We start from the raw sequence: 15,054 nt of genomic DNA on the forward strand, positions 1-15,054 counted from the left end.
GGAAGACCATGTTTTTCAATGACTATTTCTCCTTCTTTGTTTCCAACTTTTGCATTAAAATTGCCAGTAACTATCAATGCATCTTGATTGCATGTCTACTCAATTTATGACTGAATATGCTAGAATTCTTCACTTCTTCATCACTAGCTTTAGTATTTGGTGCATAAATTTGAATAAAAGTATTGAACATATTTCTTTGCAGGTGGGTAGATATAATCCCATAACAGATGGCATTGCACTTTAAGATAGATCTTGAAACATCGATTTTGAAGATGAATGCAAAGCCATTCCTCTTGATGGTTTTGCATGGCATACCATGATTTTTCTCATTCAAGATGGCCAATGCCAATCTATTTCAGCTCGCAAATGGCTAGAATGTCCATTTTTATGTGTTCCATTGAATTTTTGATGACTTCCAATTTTCCTAGATTCATTCTTCCAACATTCCAAGTTCTATTATTGATTGATTCTCGCAGCTGTTTCTTCTCATTCTTAGTGGTGCCTCATCAGCGAATGAAGGGCTGGGGGGTTTTTACACGCGTAGGCTTCACTGCATCCACATCATCAAGGTCAATTCTACTTGAGAAGGCAATTCTTCAGTCATATTTCGAGTGCTTTCTGACCCGAGGGGCTTTTCTTCTGGTACCATTTCCGACAGTGTTCTGCTTCTTGTCCTGAAGTTTTCAGTATAAGACAGTGCTTGGATTCTGTCCATAACGTTTTCAGTGGCTAGCTCCTCAGAGTAGACAGCCTACTCTTTCTTCACAGTCTGTCCTTAGTCTGGAAGCTCTGTGGAAACCCTCCTGTCCACTTTGGGTGACCCTGCTGGCATTTGAAATACTGGTGTCATAGCATCACTGCAACACACATGCCACCACAGTACAACACACTGAAAGAGAAGCAGTGGGTGAAACCGCTGGGAGGTCTTCAGCCACTGGTTTTTCTGTTGGAAACCCTCTGCTTTACTCATTGTGCCACTGATGCTCTTTAACGCAGCCCTAGTATGCCAATAAGCACCCGCCCCAGTCACCTACCAAGATAATGATAGCCACTGGTCCCATGAAGCTCCAGATAAAGCCTTTCTTAAGATTCAGCCAGCAACTGTTAAGAGAGAAAACACACAACTTTAGCTGCACGCTCATCAACTCGTCAGTTGATGCTGAGTAGATTCCATTCATAGATTTGAATACCAAACAGCCTGAATGTAAGTCCCAGCTCTCCTCTCTCAGACCAGTTAGACAAGTTACCCAACTTTTAGTGCTGTGGATGAATAAGTTGAGCAGCTGCTGCTGATTGCACCAACGTGCCTGGTTGGCATGGGAGTTAAATGGATCATAGAACATTTCAGTTAGGACCTCTCAAGTTGGCTCTCACTTATAGTGACCTCCATCTACACCAGAATGAAGACCTGCGTGCCCACTTGTGTCAGTCCAGGTAGACTAGAGAAACAAATCCAGGGAGACTCCTATGTATGTGAGAATGAGTTTTATATGCAAGAGCAGTTGAATGTTTGGGACACATCTCAGCCCAGTCCAGATCAAGTCCATAAGTCTGATATTAGCCCATATGTCCAATACCAATCTGCCAAGCTGCTAATGGAGAGGCAAAGCCCTCTTCAGACTCAAGAAACACATGCAATGACACTGAAGGCAGGAATATCACAGGCCAGTGAGTAGGAAGTCTTATGGATCCAGTGGCGTTGTAAGCATCTCAGTGCTGGCAGGGATCACCACGTGGCTTCTTCAGCTCCAGAGTTCTAGCTCCATCAGCCTCTGTCCATGTGTCTTCTCCACAGGGATGTCTCACAGGGAGTGAGCAGAGAGAGAGTGTCTCCTGCCTCCTTGGAGGAATACCAGCGTTCCCAGAATCCTCAGGAGAGGACCATGCCCACACAGAGGCCTTAATGGCTGTATCCTGATTGAAAGGCTAGACTCCACCCCTTCACTCAATCCCCAAATTGACACCAGATTATGTAACTACCACACCACTTCTTCCCCATCCTCAAAATTTTTGCTGTTTGAGCTTGTCGTTCCAACCTCTGTCAGTTCATCTCCTTGAGGGCCTGCCTTGTTCTTGCTGGCCTTCTCTTTTACCATGCATGGTGATGTCCTTTTCCAGGGACTGGTCTCTCCTAACAACACATCCAAAGTAAGTGAGATGAAGTATTGCCAATGCTAGCTTCTGAAAAGTATTCTGGCCACACCTGATCTAAAACAAATTTCATGTGTTCTTCTGGCAGTTCTTACCATAGCAGGCTACCAAGCTGCTAATGAAGAGGTCAGCAGTTTGAAACTTCCAACTGGTCCACAGGAGAAAGATGAGGCTTTCTACTCCTGTAAAGACTTACAGTCTCAGAACCCACAGGGGTAGTTCTGTTCTGTCTTATCAGGTCACTATGAGTCAGAATAGACTCGATGGCATTGAGTATAACATATATGTGTTATATATTTTCTTTACATTAAAATATGGTTATGACAAAGACAATGTTATGTGAAAAAGAGTAAAAATAACAAGTTAAGCACAGCCATATAAACAATCAACACTAATTAAGGATATACTATGTGCCAAGTATTGTGTCCTCCTAATTCTTGTACTCTGGCATGACTTATATTGGTTAAGTTAGTGTAACTTACTCTGAAAGGACACCTGACATTATGGCTCTAGTAAAAGTCACAATTAAGATATCCCCAACATCCAATGGGCAGAAAAGCTCCCACATTCATGTTCTATCCCAGAGCTTGACCTGTGGGTCTAATCCAGCCCAGTGCTAGTTTTTGTAAATAAAGTTTTATTGGAACACAACCACACCCATGCATTTACATGTTGTCTGTGGATTATTTCACACTACACTGGCAGAGGTGAGTACTTGTAGCAAGACCCACAAAGCCAAAGACATCGACCATGTGACCAGTGCTGGGATTCCTAAAATTTAACTACCAGTTTGCTGCCCTAATGACTGTTTTAAGTTAAAAAATAAAAAGATATACTGAAACATTAGTTTATAATTTCAACATGATAATAATACCAGAATGCAGCTGTTGCGCAGTGAACGTTAAAAAAAAAAGCATAAGGAATATAAATCTGTGATTTCCACATTGGGCGGCTGCCCAGACACCCCACTTTTGTGAGAACCTTAATGACAAGTGCCGTTTTAACAACCAGTTCACTGAACTCAACAACAAAAACCAGATATGGGTTCTGCCAAATCGGTGTGAAATGGCTGGAACCCACCCCTGTGTGTTGCCCTTTGTGGAAAATGTTGCCAGTTCCTGATTGGCCCTGCTCTCTATTGCACCCACGGGATCATTCTGGTGCGGAGGGTCCAAACTCAGGACACGGCAACTCTTTTGGCTTCAAGGACAACATCACACATGTTGTTTCCGCACATACACACCTACCTCCTAACCCAAGCCATTGTCAGGATATTAACTCCTATAACTAACTGTTGTTTACCAAGATGCTCCAATGTCTCTATGGTTGCTGTTAGACATTACCGAGTCTGCTTGGTTCCATGGCACCCCAGGTACAACCGAAGAACTACCTCATGGCCTGGTCCTGTGCCATCCTCACACTGGTTGGCACACTTGATTCCATTGCTGAAGACATGGTGTGGTTTGAGTGCCTTCCAATCTGGGGGACTCATTTTTTCAGACTATATTGTGCTTCGTAGGCTTTTCGCTGGCTAATTTTCAGAAGTAGATCTCCAGATGTCTTGGTCAGGAATCTCTGCTCCACCCTTTCATCACGGATGACTTTCCTGGCATTGGAAGAGCCTGGGAAGACCGATGGCGCTCAGTTGTCTCTAACAAACGGGGTTGTCATAGGCAGAATCACCTTGATGACAGCAGGTTTCGGTTTTCTCTTTGTTTGTTTGCTTACGTTTTTCTTTGGAAAGAGGCTCTGCCTTCATCAAAGCCTCAAAGGAATCCAATTGCTGAGATGCTGGAAACCATTGCTCCAGGGATTTCTAAGAGAAGGTGGGCTTCCCGCTTGAAAAAGAACTTGCTTAAAATATAACTAACAACTGAAAATGGATTGAGCAAAAAATTTTTCCTTTAAAGTTCTGATCACTTAACAGTTCGGTACTTGGTGTCTAAGTAAAAGGTGGGTGGTTCAAACCAACCCAGGAGCAGTGTGGAGGAAAGGCTTTGAGATCAGCTTCCCATGAAGAACTGCCCCAAGAAAAGCAACAGAGCCGTTCTACTCTGTAACACCCGGGGTGCCAGGAGTCAGAACAAATGGACAGTAGCAGGTTGAGTTTGGGTTTATTACTATGGACACCACTCCCACCACCATAATACATGCACCCATCATGCTTACTGCTTAGATGTTCCATAATTTCTGTGCCCGGCGCCTGCAGATACAGCTGCAATGACAGCTGGGATCCCATATCCAAAAGAGTACATGAACTTCTTGTTGAATCTGCTCGCACTGGTGTAGTTGGCCACTTTGAGGTTCCTGATGGTGAGGAAGAGGTGCAGCCCTTCCAGGAACATCCAGGTGAAGGAGGCCAGGTAGAGGTAGTGCATTGCCCCAGCGATCACGGAGCACAGCACCTGGAGAGGGAGGAGCGTTGAGAAGGTGGATAAGATACTAATTGCTCAGCAGGTAGCAGAAAGTTCAGTGATTCAAGCCACCCACTGCTCTATGGGAGAAAGCTGTGGCTATCTGCCTCCGTGAAGATTATAACTGGAAACGCTCTGGGGCATTTCCTGGTGGTATAACGGGTTACCTGTTGGGAAGAACAACTAGAAAAAACTCAACAAGAATACAGATCTCAACAACACAGCGAACCAACTTGATCATAGATAAGCACAGAACACTTCGCCACTGCCTCCTGTCCCAAACCCCAAAAATGCAACACACATTCTTTCCCAAGGCATGTTTACTCCAGAAGAGAATGCATATTCATTTACAAAACAAGCCTTAGCATATTGTAAGACATTGACATAATAGAAAACATCTCAGAGTCTAACACTATAGATGATAACAACAACAACAACAACAACAACAACAACAGGAAGATCAGAGAAAAAGTCAAATACATGGAAAAGGAGTAATACCATTGTGGTAGTTACGTAATCTGATGTCAATTTGGGACTTGAGAGGATTAAGAGTGAAGGGGTGAAGCCTAGTCTGTCAACCAGGCCATAGCCAATGAGGCCTCTGTGTGGGCCTGGCCTTCTCCTGAGAATTCTGGAAAATCCAGTATTTCCTCTTTGGAGGTGGGAGACATGTCTCTCTTTCTGCTCACTCCCTGAAAACACTCTACTGACAAGATGCATGGAACTACACTAGCGCCCTTAGCTGGAGAAGCCATGTGGAGACCCCTGCCAACGCTGAGATGCTTATATAGTCACTGGATCTGAAGACTTTCTATCCACTGGCTTCTGGTCATCTTGAATTCCGTGTCATTGCATGTGTTTCGTGAGTCTGAAGAGGACTCTATAGATTGATATCGGACATATGGGTTAATAGCGGACTTATGGGCTTGCACTGGACTGGGTTGGGATGCTTTCTTAATGTACAATTACCCTTTATATAAAACTCTGTCTTATACACATATGAAAGTGTCCATGAATTTGTTTCTCTAGTCAACCCGGACCAACCCAACCATGTTTAAAAACTGTGGAGAAATAGAAGAAACAAAATGTGAAATTAAAAAAGAAAAACAAAACTCCAGAGGCAAACAGGAATGAAAACACAACAGGTCCAAACGTTTGGAGCAGAGGCAAAGCAGTGCTCAGAGAGTAATTTATAGCAATAAATGCACACATTGCAAAAGGAGAAAGAGCTGAAATCAATGCCTAGCTTTCTAGCCTGTTCTAGCCAATGGAATGTGAGAGGAGAGTCCATAAAATCTTCCTTCTTGGCACTCTGCCTTCCTCTTGGCTCAAAGGGAAAGAATCCTGAGGCGAGCTTGGTAACTCTACACAGAATATGGCAGAGCCTCCCCTAGCCTGAGGGTGAGGGTGGACACACGCCTGCAAACCTGTTGCCCCCCTCCCATCTCTACTGATACATAAATGAAAATTCAACTACTATTGTATGAAGCCCAGAGTGGCACAATGGATGAAGACTCATTTAACCAAAGGGTTAGTTGTTGATATCCACCCCGAGGTACCTCAGAGGAAAAACCACCTGATCCACGTCTGTAAGATCATGGCTGGTGAAAACCCTGTGCCTCACAGTGCCATTCTGAGACACACAGGGCCCCCATGTGTGGGGATCTGCCTCCACACATGAGGAGTTTCCCTGAGATGCTGACATGTTAGGGTTTGCTGTTACAGCAGCTAGTGTTGCCCAATCTAACAGCATCCTCTCAGCCCTTGCTGGGGACCTTTCAGAAAGCGTGGGTCTTGTTCAAAGTTAACTTGGAGCAGAGTTGAAATGGGGACCCTGGTTTTCCCCCTACAACCCTCAACCCTGATTCTGGCCTCTGTCCCCATGTCTCCTCAGACAAGATGGTGAGGTTTGATCTCGACAGAGGTCATTTGGAAGAACTCTTACCCGAGGCTCAGTTTTGTCCATCCCCATGAGGAAGAGCAGGTGGGCCAGGAATGGGCAGAGTGAGAGCTGCAGGTGGATGGAGGTGCTGGTGTTCTGGATGGGTTTGCACAGGAGGAAGGTGAGGGCTGCCAGGAAGAGGCACAGCAGAGAGAGGCTCAGTCCCACACAGGTGATCACACCCAGCGCCAGGTCTGCCTGAGAGCCAGGAAAGGAGAGCTCAGTCCATTTCTCAACTCTGAGGCTCTGGCCCTGATGGCAGGTCAGATGGGCTTTCCAGCCCAAGGGTCCCAAAAGACAGTTGTTGGGACCCCCTGAGACTTCCTTTCCCATCTTATAGTAACCAAAGACACAATGGGTCAGTGTTGGCTGCTAGCCATAGACTGGTAGTTTGAAGCCACCCAGGGACTCTCTGGGGGAAAGACTGGAGAATCTGTTCCCATAGAGACATCAGCCCAGGAGACTCTGTGGAGCAGTTTTAGTCAGCCACATGGGGTCGCTATAGCCCCCAAACAACTCAACCACATCTAACAAAAGCCAAACCCCAACAATAACAATAGATGTAGCTCTCAAGGAGCGCGGGTGGCATTGTGGGTTATGAGTTGGGCTGCCAACCACCAGTTCAGTGGTTTGAATCCAACAGCCGTTCCCTGGGAGAAAAATGAGGCTGTCGGCTCCTGCGAGGATTTACAGTCTGAGAAAGCCAGTGGGACAGGTCTACCATGACCTATAGTTGTGGCTATGAGTCAGAATCAACTCAGTGGGAATCAAAGCTCCGTGAGTTTTGAGATGGGCTTCTGACGTAATGGCTGAAAACGAATTGGCACATCAGTACCCCATGATGTGTTTTGGTTTCCATCAGGGGTCCTGGTGGCATAGAGGATATACATTGGGTTGCTAACTTTTAGGTCAGCAGTTTGAAACAGGCAGGTGCTCCCTGGGAAAGAGATAAAGGTTTCTATGCCCATAAAGAGTTACTGTCTTCAGAAACCAGTGGGGGAAGGTCTACCTGTGTATAGGGCAATTATGAGTTGGAATGACTTGGTAGCAGTGAGTTTTTTTTAATTGGTCTCTATCGTTTTGTTTTACTTGCTCACCCCCTCTACTGGTGCTTTCGGGAATCACCGCCTAAGTAAGTTACTAGCGCTTGAGTCTCTAGCTGAGATTTGAGAGGATGATGTCGCGGCTCACTGGACCTGGTCAGGTTCACAGGAGCAGACCATGAATCTTGGTACCTTGGGCTCAAGAGCCATGAGGATGGCGAAGCTAGTCAGATGGAAGCATTGGCATTTGGTGAAAGAATTATTGCCACTCCGAGGAGAGCAGCCCGCTGTTGACCAACCGCCTCCGTCCTTGGATTCGTCCCAGGAGACACACAATGGTCTCGCTCTCACTTCCACGGGCTGTAAAAAGAATAGCATAGCACTGATTCCCTGGACGGTTTCTTATCTGAGCCTTGTAGGTTTCTCACAGATGCACTGGGTTGGAGCTGACATTAGGAAAATCCCACTGCCTTGAGCACCTGTGTGGTGCCCTGGTGGTGTAGAGGTTAATCATTGGACTGTGATCTGCATAGTCACCAGTTCAAAACCACCACCAGCTCCATGGGAGAAAGACTGGGCTTCCTACTCCTGTCGACGGTTACAGTCTCAAAAACCCACAAGGGGGCGCTGCGAGTCACATGCACTCGATGGCAGTGACTGAGTTTGAGTCCTTGCTGAGAAGAGTTCCACACTTTCTTCATGCCGCCCTTTCCTGTGCATCTCAGTGCCGGGGTTTGACCCTTACGAACTGCCTTGCCCAAGCTCCTTGTTAACTGGCTGGCTGGCTTCTAGTAGGCTCTATCAATATGGGTGTTCCCGAAGGGAGATCAGTGGGAAAGAGAAGGGAGTTCAGGTTGTTCTTCTAGGTCATTTCCACCTTCCTAGGAGCCCTGGTTGAAGTTGTCAAGAATTTTGTCTGCCTCGGATCCACAGTCCATGATCATGGATGCAGCAGTCAAGAGCTCAAAAGACACATTATATTAGGTAGATCTGCTACACAAGACCTCTTTAGAGTATAGAGGAGCATGAATGTTTCTTTGAGGACTAAGGTGACCTTGACCCAAGACATAGTATTATCAATCATCTCCTGTGCATGTGAAAGTTGGACATTGAATAATGAAGATCAAAGAAAATTCAATGTGTTGAATTGTGCTGGAGAAGACTGTTGAAAGTACTTTGGACTGCTAAAAAGACAAACCAATTGGTCTTGGAAGAATTATGGCCGGAGGGCTCCTTAGAGACAGGGATGCAAGACTACATACTTTGGGCATGTTGTCAGGAGAGACCAGTCGCTGGGGAAGGACATCATGCTTGGCACAGTAGAGGGGTGGCACAAAAGAGGAAGGCCCTGATGAGATGGATTGACACAGTGGCTACAACAATGGCCTCAGGCGTAGGAACAATTGTGAGGATGGCGCAGGACTGGACAGCATTGAGCTCTGTTGTGAATAGGGTCACTGTGAGTTGGATCAGACTCAATGGCACATCCAACAACATGAACCTTGATGCAGGTACCATGATGCCATGACTGTTCCATGCTGGGCTCCTAACTGCAAGATCAGTCGTTTGAAACCAGCCGCCAGCTCCAGGGAGGAAAGACGAGGCTTTCTACTCCCTAAAGAGATAGTTGCTGTCAGTCAAAATGGACTCGAGGCCAGTGAGTTTGGTTTTGGAGGAGCCCTGGGGATGCTGTTTTCTAAGTGAGAGGTTGGTGGTTCAAGCCCACCAGCAGGTCCTCTGGAGGAAGCTGAGACTATGTGCTCCTGTAAATATTTGCAGCCATAGAAACACTATGTGGGGTCACTGTGAGTCAGAATTGACTCCGTGGCAGTGGTTTTCAGGCACACACACACACACACACACACACACACACACAACTGTCTATATGTTGAAAACAGAAGTGGCTCGTGTGTTGCTTTGATGCTGGAAGCTCTGCCCCCTGCACTTCAAATCCTAGCAGGGTCTCCCAGGGGGGAGCTTTCAGGGGCTCTTCCACACTAAGACACGCCCAGGAGAAAGGCCTGTCAACCTGCTTCTGAAGGTTGTGGTTGGTTCAAGCCAAACTCACTGCCACCGAGTTGAGTCTGCCTCACAGTGGCCCTACAGGACAGCGTAGAACTGCCCCTATGAGTTTCCAAGATTGGGACTCTCTCCGGAGTAGCAGGCCTCATCTTTCTCCCGCAGAGCGATTGGTGGTTTTGAACTGCCGACCTTTATGGCTAGCAGCCCAATGTACACCAGGGCTCTGTTGTTAGTTGGTTGCCATGGAAACAGTCGCAGGTGTAACAGAGCTCCGTCCGGGCTGTCTTCAGGATCTCTGCTCATTAAAAGGCATCATGTTTGGTCATTGGAGGGCCAGCGCAGGTGTGGGGAACCCTGGGGGAGGTGGATGGACACAGTGGCTGCCACCTTGGACTCTCGCAGACTAATGACTCTGAAGTTGGCAGGGAGGGCCAGGTTTTCCTCCGTCTCACACACTCACCCTTCAAAGTGCCTGGGCGGTGCCAACAGTCAGCAAGCTCAGCTGCTGAGGGTATGCTTGGAGGCTCTAGGCCCCATAGAGGGACCGTGAGAAGAAAAGTCTCAGGATCGACTTCCCAAGAGCGCGATGGAGCGCAGTTCCACTCTGACCCTCCCGGGCCGCTGTCACTCAGCAGTCAGGCAACGCCAGCTGCTAATGTTTCTTGCGGGGTGGGGTGGGGGGTGCTATTTGTTTATTCGTATGTCTTATTTTTTATAGAACCAGCTGTTGATTTTGCTCACTCACCTGCGTATGTTTCAAGGTCAGGACCACAGGTTTGGTTAGATACGTTTTGTTCTTCGAGCCAATGGTGCCACTCACGATATCAGAGTTCAGTTGTACTTCCCGAAATTGTTTCCGGTCATTGAAAAAGGAAGCGTTGAGAACATTCCCCAAATTTTGCATGGCTATCAACGAAATAGCGCTCTGATCTGAAACCGGAGAAGGGAAATAACTTCATTGGGTTTCCATTACTTGGAGAGGAGTCATAAGGAATCCTAGCAGTGGTTCTTAACCTTCCTCATGCCACGACCCTTTCATACAGTTCCTCATGTGGTGGTGACACCCCAACCACAAAATTATTTTCGTTGCTTCTTCATAACTGTAATTTTGCTACTGTTATGAATTGGGCAACCCCTGTGAAAGGGTCGTTGACCCCAAAAGGGTCATGACCCACAGGTTGAGAACCACTATAGAGAAACCTGGTGTTGCATCAACAATGCCCACCAGGCACTATGCTACTTGTGATCGGGGTGAGGCCTTGGCCTTCTCACCAAGAGGTCAGTGGTTCCAATCCCACTTGCCGTTTTTGTTTTTTTTCATTCCAGGGAGAAAGATGATACATCCTCACCCCACCTTAACGAGCTGCAGGAACTCCATGCCCCGTGCTCACCTCTCTGGTGAGTTGGTAATGAATGCGTCTGCCTTTGCTGTTCTCCCTGAGAAGCTGTGAAGCAGGGCAATGACTCTTAGCCGTATTCAACGCCAAGAAGTTGACTAGCTTGGCTGCAAAATACGTGATGGATGGTTTACAAAACTACTGAGAGGATCCAATCCCTTGAGAGGGAGGCAGACAGAACAAAGCAGAGACTGGAGGTGCTTTATCTCTGTGCTGTTGTGAGGCCAGCCGACCTTTGTGGAAACTCTGCTCGCTCAGCCTACGTTCATCCTTACCATTACCCCCTGTGTCCTTTTCGTTGCTTAAACCTGAAATGTCTCAAGCGACTTCTCTAAACCTGGTGTTCCAATACCTTTTGTCCAGCAGGTGCACTCAAATGTGGCTCAGTCCCAAGGGGTCTCTCCATGACCCGAGATAACATAAACTAGGAGATGGAGCCTTATTCCGGATGCCTAAGAGAGAGCAAGATAAGCCCTTCCTGAAGGCTGTCAGTACCTGACTGAGGCTTTGTGACCCCTGGCCTTCAGGGCGGGGGTCATGTTGGTTAGCCCTGGGAGGGAAAGGCAAAGGGTTTGATATTCTTCTTCTGAAACGCATCCCCGACCCCGCTTTTCTTGAGTGTATAAAAAAAAAAAATCCCCTCCCCTCATTGTTGAGGAGGTGGTGAGAAACACCCAAAGCCCACCTCCTTTGCTTCAGCAATTCAAACGGTCTCCTTTTCAGAAGCTGATCTGTCTGGTTATTTTCAATTCCAAACTGGAGGCAGGCAGGAGTCTGGGGTATTTTTTGTTTTAACAAAAGTAAAGATTTACCACCTGAGAAATCCTATATCGGGTCAGGATAGACTCTATGGCAGTGGGGTTGGGTTTTGCTGTTGTTGGCCCCTTATAAGAGGTATCGATGCAAAACGTGGTAATTAATGAACTGTGAATAAAGACATTTATGGGTCTTGACATAGCAAGTCAGATTCATGAAGGCAAGAAACCAGCCCTCCGAGGGGCAGGGATGGGATGAGGAAAAAAAATCACACATTTCCACCTTCCATCTCAAATTCATTCTAGGGAGACCATTGAAACGATAGGCACGCAGGCTCGCTCATTCCATGTAATTGGCATGCTGGCTTTTGCACAGCGTCTTTCTCGCCCCCACACCTGTCCCTTCAGGCTTTGCATCACGGACCCTCTATCCCTGTATCTCTCTGACTCCCTGTAACACTCTCCCTGTCTCTATGACCCCTACTTCTGGTTGGCCATCCCTCTGACTCCCATTACCTCTGTGGTCTGACCCTTTATACCCCCTTCTCTATGATTCTTACCTCCCCTCTTCTATACCCTGAGTACCTCTGTCTCTGTCTCCCTCCAATCTTCTCGTCTTTCTCGGGTTCCTTTTCATGCAAGCATAATTCATTCACACAAATCAAATACATGTTGTATCATGGAGCAAAAACCCACACAAAACGACTCAAACTCTCTGCCATCCAGATGACTCATAGTGACCCTCTAAGACAGACTTGAACTACCCCTGTGGGTTTCTGAGACTGTCACCCTTTAGAGGAGTAGACAACCACATCTTGCTCATGCCCAGCAGCTGGTGGGTTTAGGACTTCTGACCTTGTGGTTAGCCACCCAACGGTAACTGTGAAGCTCGGTCTCTGGGTTGTCGACTGGGGGGAGCTAGCACCCTCCAGCCCTGTGTGGTTTGTAAGGGTCCAGAGATAAGCCCAGCTCACACTAGCACACAGTAGCAAAGAGTGAAGCTACAGTTTTATGAAAGCATCCGATCACTTCCAAGGAAACGAAGGGAATCCCTTTTGAGAGTTGGGAAGGGACCCCTTCAGCATAGACAAGATGCACTTGGCTTCTGGAGGAAATCGGTGGTGGGGGTTGGGGGATGGGGGTGGCCTAGAGAGTTGAGAAGGGACATTGCCTAGGGGAACCCTTTTGGTTTTCAAATGGCACTTTCAAAGGGGAGGGAGCTACCGCTTTGCAGATGGTCAAGCAGCTTCATAATGCGCTACTCAGTCCATCCTTGGGGCTCATGGTGTCATTTCTTTGGGCTGCTGCTCTGGGCCAGTATGTCTCAAAATTCTCTTCAAGGACAGGCCCAAGTCAGGATTTTCACCAGGGCCTGGCTTCCAAGGTTAAGGTGTTCACCAAGCCAGTTCTTACAGGGGCCTTGGTACTTTCCCTGAGCGGTCAGGGCAGAAGCCCCTGTTCTGTTCCTCTCAGTAACTACCACACCACCCGGGGCTCTCAGAGCAGCACAGTGGGGGTGTTTCTGAACCCAGAATTATTTGGGGAGGGGCAGCCATCTCCTTTGTATGATTTGCTTTCTTTTAAGAGCAACTCATTGGAGATCCTTTCTTCCCCACTGTCATTGCCCAGACTCGCAGCAGAGGAAGAGGGGAGGCAGTCGTGGGGAGGTTTCCATAGGAAATGCAACAGCGCCTTCCCATTCTCAGAGTAACCAGGTCTTTCTCTCTGAAATCTTTTATAGCCACTTCCTCAAACATTTGCTGCGAGACGAATACAGGCTCTGGGCATTTCAGAGACAGCAGCGAACCAAGCCCTGCCATCAGAGAGCTCCCGTTGTAGTGGGAGAAATGGATAGCGAAGAAAGATATAAAAATTTAAATATAACTAAAAGATGTAAAAAAAAAAAAAAAAAAGATGCTTGAGGCACAAAAGCAATGAACCAAGACATTGAGCACACAGAGATGGTAGCAGCGAGGTTCCCGGCCACCTGAGCTCACAGAGAAAGGGTGACAGAGACCCTTGAAAAGTTCAAGGTCCTTCCTCCAGGGCCCTCAGAGAAAGCTTGCCCCTGCATCTGGTGCTCGGAATGCAGACTTCAGACTCCTGTCATGGATGAAATTGGGTCCCCACCCCTCCCCCCACCCCCAGTGAGCCATCTTTCGCAGGGGTCTGGCAGTTCTGTTATGATGGAAGGTCGCAGTTATGTGCTGATCCCCCGAGATGTGATCTGATGTATGGCGAAACCAATGAAAGGATTATGTGTGGGATGCAACTTGATCTCCCATACTTTGGACATGTCATCGGGAGAGACCAGTCCCTGGAGAAGGACAGCATGCTTGGTAAAGCAGAGGGGCGGTGAAAAAGACGAAGACCCTCGATGAGAGGAAGACCGTCGTTGAGATGGATTGTCACCGTGAGAACAATAATGGGCTCCAACACAGGAACAATTGTGAGGATGGTGCTGGAGCGGGTGGGGTTTTGTTCTGCTGGGCATGGATAGGGTCTCTGTGGGTCAGAACCAACTGGGTGGCACCTGACAGCATGAACAACCACAAGCAACACCCTTCATCCCATCATGTACCTGATCTTAGGGAAAGGGAGTTTCCTTGGAGTGTGAGCTGTAAGACCCTTTATCTTGCACAAGATAACAGAAAGAGAAGTGAGCAGAAAGAGAGTGATCTGCTACTACCAAGAAAGAAGATCCAGGAATGGAGCAGATCCTTTGGACCCAGGATCCCTGGGCCATGACTCTCTTAAAGCCGGAGAATATTGATGCCAAGACACATGGAGATCTACGTGGGACACTGGGACCACAGATGTTGAAAGGAGACAGGACTTTTCCCTGGAGCTGAAAGCGTGAGAAATCCTTCCCCTTAAGCCACAGGAATGAGATATTTAACCTTTTAAATGTGAGGGACTATTTTCTGTTTGTTTATGCCACCCTGGTGCTTCTATCACAGCAGCACAAGATCACTAACACACACACACACACACACACACACACACCCTTCTTCAGACACCTAGAAATAAGACATGGCATCGTAGAGGTCAAGAGAATCCATCTTAAATACATACTTGCTGTGATTTCTTTGAATGCGTGGCTGCATTCAATTTCCATTATGTTGTTCCCAGCATCCAAAATTGTTCTCTTGGTTGTCTCATTGCATTTCTTGGTTTCAGAGACTGGAAAAATAAAGAGCATGAGTCCTGCTTCGCTTGTTTCTCAGACCTAAGACTTGTGGACATTTCTTCATCGGCAGACCCAGTATTGGTAATTTCATCACTTGCATGCGCCAAAGTCAAGGTAGACAAGACGGTATCCCCCACTCC

General features: G+C 47.2%; 1 protein-coding gene across 1 annotated transcript in view; it reads right to left on the reverse strand.

The window, feature by feature from the left end:
- Positions 1-14,926, reverse strand: part of LOC101638959 (adhesion G protein-coupled receptor E4-like) — a 31,940-nt gene extending 17,014 nt beyond the window's left edge. The window contains 6 exon segments of the mRNA XM_045300064.1: positions 1,031-1,101; positions 4,321-4,556; positions 6,511-6,705; positions 7,743-7,910; positions 10,318-10,502; positions 14,800-14,926. Of these exon segments, the coding sequence (XP_045155999.1) occupies positions 1,031-1,101; positions 4,321-4,556; positions 6,511-6,705; positions 7,743-7,910; positions 10,318-10,502; positions 14,800-14,926 (982 nt within the window).
- Between the last annotated feature and the right edge of the window lie 128 nt (positions 14,927-15,054).

The sequence above is a fragment of the Echinops telfairi genome, unplaced genomic scaffold (assembly GCF_000313985.2).
Source record: "Echinops telfairi isolate 266 unplaced genomic scaffold, ASM31398v2 ScPeMD7_7459;HRSCAF=8497, whole genome shotgun sequence".
NCBI lineage: Eukaryota > Metazoa > Chordata > Mammalia > Afrosoricida > Tenrecidae > Echinops > Echinops telfairi.